Raw genomic sequence first — 9,098 nt, 5'->3', positions numbered from 1 at the left:
TTACCAAAATTTTTTTAATGAACGTTAAATGGTTTTAATAGTACTTAAAAACTGTGAGCAAAAAGTTTTTAATTTTTTTCTTTTTCAAAATACCCCCACCACTCCACTTTTTATTACAATTAAAAAAAATTTCTAGCACCAAATTAAAACTTATTTTATTACGAATTCAACCGTATATAATAAAGTTCAAAATTGTAATAAAAATGCTGAGTGGTGGGGGTATTTTGAAAAAGAAAAAATTAAAAACTTTTTGCTCATGTTTTAAAGTACTGTTGAAACCATTTCACTTCTATTTAAAAAAATTTTCTAGCTCTTACACTTTCGTCCATATTCGCCCCGAAAGAGAAAATCAAATTTTCTTCAAAGGGGTATTTCACCACTCAAAAGTGCGTATGGGCATGTATAAAAAAATACGTGTCTCTTATTTTGAGCTGAAAAACAACATATTCAACACCCTTCAAAATCAGTGTGTCCCCACTTGGGTAGGTTTACTTGTTAGTAAAATAAGAAAAATATATTTTGAGAAAATCTAACAGCCCTTTGAGGTTTAACAACGTTACATTTTTAAACGTGCATATAAGAAAATTCTTTGCAATTAGATGAGATTGTTTGTAATCAGACGAAATCGTACGAAATCAAATGAAATCGTGTAATCGGTGGGACAACATTTCAGCTCGTGACTACTCCCTTGTCTCGCAATAAAATCTTATGCGTACAATGCGGAGATTGAATAAAAATCTTTCAAGAAAGTTCCCGCGATGTAAAGAGGGTGGGTTGCATCGGAAAATGTCGGTTAACGCGGCTCGTCGAGGGTTAATCCGCGCGGGGAAACATCGGATAGTATCGGGAGGAACATCAAGTTTTCATGAATAGACATTAAGGCAGAACACAGATAGCGAAACGCCGAACCCGCCGGGCCTAACTATGGAGATTCCCCGAAATATCGATGTTCGATGATCATTCCTATTCCCCTGCAACGGCCAGGTGTACATAGTCGGCCACACACCGCCGGGGGTGGACGACCACGAGAGCAGCGCCGTGACGCTCAACGAGAGGCACAACAACAAGTATCTGCAGGTAGTGCGGCTCAACTCGGACATCATCCGGGGACAGTTCTTCGGCCACTGGCATTCGGATACATTCCGCGTGATATACAGCGACACAGGTATGTTACGTACGGCAAATTGTCCAGATTTATTTACAAGCGAGACCAGCGAGTCACGTGATCCCGCATACGTCTCCATATAGTTTTGCCCGAGTATGGCAACGATTTCCCGGCGCGACACAAGACGCGCGACTACTTATCTTATACTCTCGCGTCTTATGCAAAGATCGTCAGCCCAGGGCGAGGGCAACCGACCCTCGATACCCGGTTCTTTTTTTCTCGCCAAAGTGTCTGCCGAACTACCTTTTGACGGAGAGAGAGGGTCGATTTCTCAGGCAAATTATTTATCAGCACTTGTCGGTCTCCTTTACACCACCCAGATGAGCCATGCGCGCACCGTTATCGCTTTATCAGCTGCCGCTTTGACCTTAATTTTATTAATACTCGCGGCGCGCAATTAATTATTCGGTGAAACGATACTCGTATATCGAACAGGTCTGCCCGTATCCTGGATAATGATGGCTCCCAGTTTAACGCCGAGCACCGGTGGCGGGCCCAACAACCCGGGCTTGCGACTCTACAAGTTCGAAACTAACACCGGACAGGTACGTAGTACGGCGGGGTGGGAGAGGGGGACGCGTATGCATCCTCGATAATATCGCGGCGTTTTCCTCCCCCCCGTAACTGGGAAACGCTCTATTTGCGACGTACCGATTTCAAAAGGGACGCGGAAACGTAGGACAATGTAAACCGAAATGTGTGTATATATACATGTGTACGTGTTGCACGCTGCGCAGATTCTGGATTACACGCAGTACTATCTTAATCTGCCTGAAGCGAATTCAATCGGCAAAGCGAACTGGGAGAGCGAGTACTCGCTGCTCGAGTATTATGAGCTGCAGGAGATATCGGCGATCACTCTTCACGATCTGGCGGACCGGTTTACGCAGTCGAACGATTATGCCTTCGTCAGGTACGTGTGCGGTGAGACGGACCGATCGATTTCGCCCTTGCGTAATTTATCCCTAAAACCATAATAGTATGCCCCGCTAATTGCCGGTCTCGATTACGCCTTAGGCCGCGCGTCTCGTGTCTCCGACGTGTTTTTGCCCTCCCCCCCCCCCCGACGAAGAGAGCCGCGTCGTCTAAAAATACCGCTCGTATCGCGCGGCGCTAATCGGCGCTGTTCTTTGCGAAAAGAATCGACCGCGCTTGCCTCGCTCGCTCCTACCATTCATTATCGTTATACGGCACGTTTCGCACAAATGCCGGTCGAAATACGCCGAATGGGTGCTTAATGCGGTACGCGCGGGACGAGCTAAGCGTCGACGATCGCGCGAGATATCGAATGCCCACGGTCGAGGATTAATAATTCCCGCGTCTCTCCACGAGAGAGCCGGCAATTATATCTCACGGTAATACCCGGCCCTCTCTAGTCCCGCGACATTGTGATAACTACCCCTTGCGCTGTCTACCCCTTTTCGGGACGCGCGCGCGCGCCCGCTCGCTCGCGCCATTACGATGCTAATAACGGTCCTGATACCCGACCACTCCCGCGTTTCTCCTAATGCACAAGCTCGGTCTCGGTCCTGTGTATATTATCCTACCGCGCACACCCCGCGCACACGTCTCGCGTCGCGTGTACGTGCGCGCGCGCGTGTGTGTGTGCGCTTCTCCATGTCCCGCAGGTATTACGCGGCCAACACGGTCTTGCTGCCGCGCGAGGTGGAGCAAATCTGGGGCTGCGGCGGTCCTCTCAACGGAGTATGTGCGCTGCATCATTACTGCACGGTGACGAGGCTAAATCCCGAGTCCTACAGGTACGCCGTGCTTTAAGTAAGCGACTCTCGCGAAAATGACCGGGGGTGCTCCCGAAAATTTCGCGCGACTGCCCGGGAACCTTCGTCGTTTCGGGAAATGTATCACCTCGTATTCCGCCGCCGACTAACTTGCGCTTCTCTCCCGGCGACGAGCTTCCACGCGAAAATTTGCCTTCTAATTTTCCGTCTCGTATCGTTTCGTATCGCGTCGATGAAAAGTTTTGCAAAACGTTTTATCGGGACGCTCGATCGATCTCGCGATTGCGGGCCCGCGATGGAATGCGCTTCAATCTGCCGTTTAGATGTGAGTAAAAACGATCTCAAACCTGGGTCGATCGTGCTGAGTATATGCCGAGAAAATTGCATTATCGCGAAAATATATTCGTGATATCGACAAGCTTGTTTCACGAGAAAAATATTAAATTTCTCTCGCGAGACAAAATTCAGAGTTTTATACAGAGCCTTCTTTTGACGGGAACCGTTACGTTTTCGAAAGTGAATCAATTCGGACGCTGTTGCTTATTTAACACGCGCGGTATCTTGGTTAATTTTCGCGGCTTAATTAAATTCAATATTTTGATAACAAATTATCGTAAATTCTCGCGCGTGGGAAAATTTAATTTGATCGCTTTCCGCCGTTACGAAAACGCAGCAGGGTGCAATCATCCAGATGACGCCTAAGCTCGTGAAACTTGGAATCCATTGAGAGTATAGTAGGCTCTCGATGTTCGCCGTTAATTGGTTGCGTATACGTGAAGCGAATACCGATTAGATTAGAGTACTCTGTTATAGCAAAACACATCGCGCGTATTATGCACGAAATGTGATAATATTATTACGGGAGAACGGCGGAGGCGGTCCCGAAAGTTTTCAAAATAATTATGCAACATCTACGTAATTTACACTTTTTAAATAATCTGAAAAGAAAGTTGGCCGCGACTGTAAGCTGACAATTTAATCGTTCATCGGAGTATTTAAAGTTTCCCTTGACACGAAATATGTATAGACACATCGGGCCACATTATATAAACTTTCCTTACATACACTTAGCGACAATCGATATGCTTTTAATTTCCCCAAGTATGTTAGAAGCCCGACACATTAATACACAGCGGAGGAGACGAAGATTCAACCTCGAAAGAGTCCGTCTCGACCGTTTGAAATTTCAAAGTGGGACAAGAGTCAGTAGTACACGTAACGGGCTAGATAAATGTCGGCGCGAAGATGAATAAATGGAAAGACGGATAGAGAGGGATTACTGCACTTTTCAATATTCGCAAAGCGGCGCGAGACGTTTTCGTAAATTAAGGGCCGGCAAAAGCTACCGTAGTTTGAAAACGTCATGTAATCTCGCAAAGTCTCGGAAAAGTCTCAAAGAATCCCAAGATTTCAGAGAATTCTCGGCGAGGTGGCTTTAGTGCGCGGTAATGTTTCGAAGTTGGGAGCAATTTCGTATTAGCCAGTAATGTTGTAACACCTTACGACTGACTGCTCGTGCAAAAATAATGGCAACACACGCGCCAGACAGATTTTTAAAGAAACTTTGCGCGAATCTCCTCTAACGTACACTCGAAGCGAGGAACATGCATTATGCATCCGGTAAAACGGTGACGGGGAAATATATTATTGATGGAATAAGAAATGTCTTCTTTTTTTTCTCCTCGGGTTGACCTCGATTTGACATATCGCGCGCGAATATAACAGGAATGTAAACGTCCAATGATTAATGTATGCTTCGCCGGCCAACTTGTTTTCGAAATTTTCGCCCGATCCTCGATGGAGAAGCAAAACTTACGTAGACTGGGTGAATTCGAAAGAACGAAAAGAATTTATCCAAAGAACTGTGACAAAAGAAGAAATCAGCAATGGTGATATTATTTTTCGTATCCTTTTGTCGCGAACATTCCTTTGGAACAGACCGGTGTAAAAGACAAGCTCGGACGAATGTGGTGATTACGGAAAGAATGCGAGGTGGACGATTTTACACTTTCATATGATTATTGTAAAAAATGTCCAACAAGCCCGGCGATTTTCAATTGTTCCATCTTGTGGCACACATAAACTAATTGCTAAAATTCTGCTATTTTTCTCTGGCAATCCAAGGGAAAAGAGGTCAATTTAAATAATTCTCACGGCACACCGGTTGAAAATCGCTGATCTAAAGGGATACTTTGGCGACCCAAAATAATCTCGACGAAACAAACTTTTTACATTGTTCGTCGGGTGAAAAATATATCCTTTATGCGCATGTGTGTTACGCTCGCAGGGAGTGCTATACATCCTACGCTTATGCCCTGGCGTCTACGGGACACTCCACTGTGCGCCCCTACTTCGCGTTGCATCTGCTAGTCCTGCTGATTTGCGCCGAGGTTCTGAACGACCGGTAGGATGAGCGAGAAGAGAGGACTCCCGATAGCGCGGGTTACGCCCCGCGCCGGCCCTTCGCGCCGACGGTCCGCGTCTCTTCTCTGGCAGAATCCGATCGAGGACCCACCATCGCCAACGATCGGCCGCGGATCGGATCGGTCTAGGAGCGGTCCACGAGTTAAGGCGAACGCGTCTAGCGATATGGCGTTACGCCGCCCGGTGTGTCATCTACTTTGTCTATGTCTCTGTCGTGTCTCCGTCTTCTCCTTGTCGCGCCACCGAAATTGTTCAGGCGCGCGCGCTCTCGTTCCGTCGTGTTTGGTGTTGTGTACGCCCCGCGTTTTCAAGTGAGGCCGTAAAAATCCGAATTCCGGATCGGATATTCAACGGATATCCAGAATGCTCGGACGCCGCCGCAATTCAGCTTTCAAATAGTGATGTCCGAATAATTCGGATAATACGATTATTCGAATAATTCCAGTAATTTGGACAATTCGGATAAATCGGATAATTTGAGTAATTTGGATAATTCGCGTACCGAAGTAATTCAAAGAATATTTGAATACGATAAATAACAATAATGGCTTTCTCCCTCTTTCTCCCCCTCTTCCTTCTGCTCCTCACTCCACTCTCTCTCTTTCTCCCAATCTTTTTCAAGCAAATATAAATTCCAAAGTTGTCCAAGAATCTATTACTAAATCAATTCGGGAGTTTTCGGGCAAGAAATTCGACTGAATTCTTCGCACATGATTATTTAAATAAATAATATAACCCCCTCCCCCCATAATTGGACGTTTTTCAAATATCCAGATACTTTAAATCAGAAATCTCGTATTTATCCGAAATATCCGAAAAAATAAGGGGAAGATTGGATGTATTTGGCTAACAATAAGTCGGCAAACTTGCTAATAATTCTTTCTCAAGATCAATCATTGACCAGGTATAAATACAAATTATCTCGCGAAATATTAGTTTTTACTTTCTCGGCAAACTGACGTTTATTTATTAAGAGTTTCTCATTTTTAAATTTTTACACTATGACACAGATTTACCAAATTATTGGCATGGAGTACACTTTTCTCCAAGATTTCATCGGTGATTTCATACTAGGGTATATAATAAAATTTGGCAGAGAAAGTATAGTGTCAGCTGACATACAGTTGATTGTTTTCGTAATCTTCGTTATTTACGTACGTACATTCTTTCATAATGTTTTACACAATCTACATATCTATACGTCTTCACAAGAAAACACCAGGAATTATGAGCAATATGTCAGTGTAACCAATCGGAGATGCAGTCTTCCTAACAATACCGAACAATTATCCAAGCATTTACAGTCTTAAGTTGCGAGTTATTCACGTGAAAGTAACTTGTCGCGTTTCTTCGGCGCGGCTGCGGCTGCCGTTGCAAAAAGGAAAGGAAGAAGGAAAAAATAAAAGAAAATAGGGATCGCGTCGATACCATATCCTTTCGTCTTCGTCCGCACGTTTCGCGAGCTCTCGAGCGTAAACCACCGATCGACGTAGCGTCCCGCCCAGCGCGGCGATCCGAACGTTTCGCGGTCGCGAACAATGCACGGGGGCTGCAACGAATGCCTTCGTACCATCGCGTAAGGCGCGAGCCGCCGCGCGGGGTTGAAAAAAAGAACCGGCATCGAGAGGGTCGCGAGAGAAGTCCCCGTGGCCGCATTCTCGGATAAGTACCGGCGTCCCCGCGGCGCGCTTATATTCAAATGTAATTAAAGTTTTACACGGGGGACTTTTACGCCGCCTCGTAATCCAATGTCAAAACTCCGGAACACCGCCCTGGAAAACGCTCCGAGCAAAGTCGACGACTCGAGAAGGAGGCTGCGTCGAAGCTCTCATAGCTTAAAGATTATATTCGTACTACCATTTCGCGATTGTCGGGACGATGCAGTATTTCTTAATAAAGGACTCATGGATTTGTAACGGCTGTTTTGTTATTTAGCCCACATATCTCGCCAACATCCCGGACTGTCTCCGCTATCCCGCGAAAGACCCTCTCTTTCGCCCCTTTCCCCTCCAGTTTTCCAATATTTATAAGCTTATCTTGACCGCATTTCTACGTCGCGATACGTAAAAATGTCTTCAACTTATTTAGGTATAACCTGGTCACTGTAATCTTATTCGACAGAGTTTTTCATTCGATAAGTTGTAGATATTTCGGGCTGAGGAATTACTTCTCGCAATACGAAATATAAAAAAAAAAAAGAACGATGGAACATAAAATGTTCCTGCGCACCAATAGCTGCGTTTGGCTCGGATTAGTTCATTTTTCTCTTCGGAAGCCGTGGATATTTCCGCGTTGCGAATATGATCGCGTTAAAAGATTATTATCATAGATGGCGAGAGATTTTACGGGTCGATTTGAAAACAGCATTCTCCGCCATTAAAAAAGTCATTAACAATTACGAGGACAGAATCCGCGGAACGAGCGCGGGCTTTTAAAAAGCAATTACGCTCCCAGATATTATTTCTCATAGATACGGCTGAACGCAGACTGCCGTGACTCTCGTCCCGGCTCGTTTTCAGACTCCGATGAGCAGTTACCAGAATTCAGAATTTACTCGTATAACGAGATATAGCGGGGGAGAGGTCTCAATTAATTCCGCGGCCGCTACAGTTAGCAGGCTAACCCAACTTCTCTCTAAACGAGCTCCGGGGCTCGTGCACGTGGTGACAGCAAATATGAAGATAAGTCGTTCATTAACACGAAGGGAACATTTAGCGGAAAATGTGAGAATTTTGTTGGCGTAATGAGAGCCCGGTTTTCCCGACGACAAGCCGTTCGCCGCCGGCGGGCAGGAGGGGTGGAGGAGGCGCGCACCGGCGAAGATATTCAGGATATTCTAGCTAGCCGGTACCCCAGGCCCGCGGCTCGACCTCGCCGATTACACGTACCCTCCGCGGTAAGTACGCTCCAACTATGCGCAAACGTATGTGCGTGCGCCGTTAATTACGTAAGTTAACAAACGCGAAACGCGCGCGCGTTACGCATTCATACACGGATATCATCCGCGTAACGTGCACCTTGTATACAAATCGCGCGGGGTATGCGCCCGCGCGCGGAAAAGAGAGCGAGTCGCATATTCTCCGGGGTATTGCGCGAATTCATCGCTCATCTCCGCGAGGGAATCTCGCTGCTCGCGCGCACGATCACGCGCGTGCGTGCGTACGCCGCGTCACGCACGGTACGTGCCGCGGCGCTCGCTGCGAGTTTTGCATATAGGCGCGCGGCTGTGTACCGCGAGACGCCTCGAAGCTGGCAAACACGGTTATAATGTGTGTTTGTATTGACATAAATCTTTCGCCCACTTTCCGCGCACGGGGAAATTACCGAGCGCATCTGGAGCCGCGGCCAATTCTGTCGATTTCAAATATAGCTTCCAAAAAAAAAATCGTTTATCGATTTGAATATGTGAATTCGCTGACGACGACAACTCCGCTTGCAAGAAAACTGCGTTATGTCCGAAAAGAAACCGGCGCGCAGAACAAGTGTGGAAAGAAACGGTATATAAAATCACGTTTTTAAATATAAAAATTACAAGTTGGGCCACCTACATTTTGTCTTGTGACCCACATCGGCGTTTTCTCATATGTTGTTTAGTTTTAGTAAATGGGTCTTGCTTTAAGTTTATTATGCTTAAAAAAAGTTATATCTTACATTTTTTAATCTACTGAAATTGTGATGATACCGTGATATGCAGAACGTTTCAGGACTAATAATTAGAGGTGTGACATTTTGATGTTATTTTTTGGCATCTTTGGCGTTTTATTTTTCCG

The 9,098-nt window shown here is 45.9% G+C and overlaps 1 protein-coding gene across 1 annotated transcript in view; it reads left to right on the top strand.

Moving 5' to 3' along the window:
* The window catches only part of LOC105564838 (acid sphingomyelinase-like phosphodiesterase 3b), a 25,950-nt gene extending 18,706 nt beyond the window's left edge, over window positions 1–7,244 (top strand). Inside the window, exons 7-11 of the mRNA XM_012017557.1 lie at window positions 985–1,165; window positions 1,601–1,710; window positions 1,903–2,078; window positions 2,794–2,925; window positions 5,192–7,244. Coding sequence (XP_011872947.1) covers window positions 985–1,165; window positions 1,601–1,710; window positions 1,903–2,078; window positions 2,794–2,925; window positions 5,192–5,312 — 720 coding nt within the window. The 3' untranslated portion in view covers window positions 5,313–7,244. The remainder of the gene's footprint in view (window positions 1–984; window positions 1,166–1,600; window positions 1,711–1,902; window positions 2,079–2,793; window positions 2,926–5,191) is intronic.
* The last annotated feature ends 1,854 nt before the right edge of the window (window positions 7,245–9,098 follow it).

The sequence above is a fragment of the Vollenhovia emeryi genome, unplaced genomic scaffold (genome assembly GCF_000949405.1).
Source record: "Vollenhovia emeryi isolate VEMERY1.0 unplaced genomic scaffold, V.emery_V1.0 DF939159.1, whole genome shotgun sequence".
Lineage (NCBI taxonomy): Eukaryota > Metazoa > Arthropoda > Insecta > Hymenoptera > Formicidae > Vollenhovia > Vollenhovia emeryi.
Note: the sequence above shows the minus strand (reverse complement) of the source record. Positions and strands in the feature narration are given on the sequence as shown.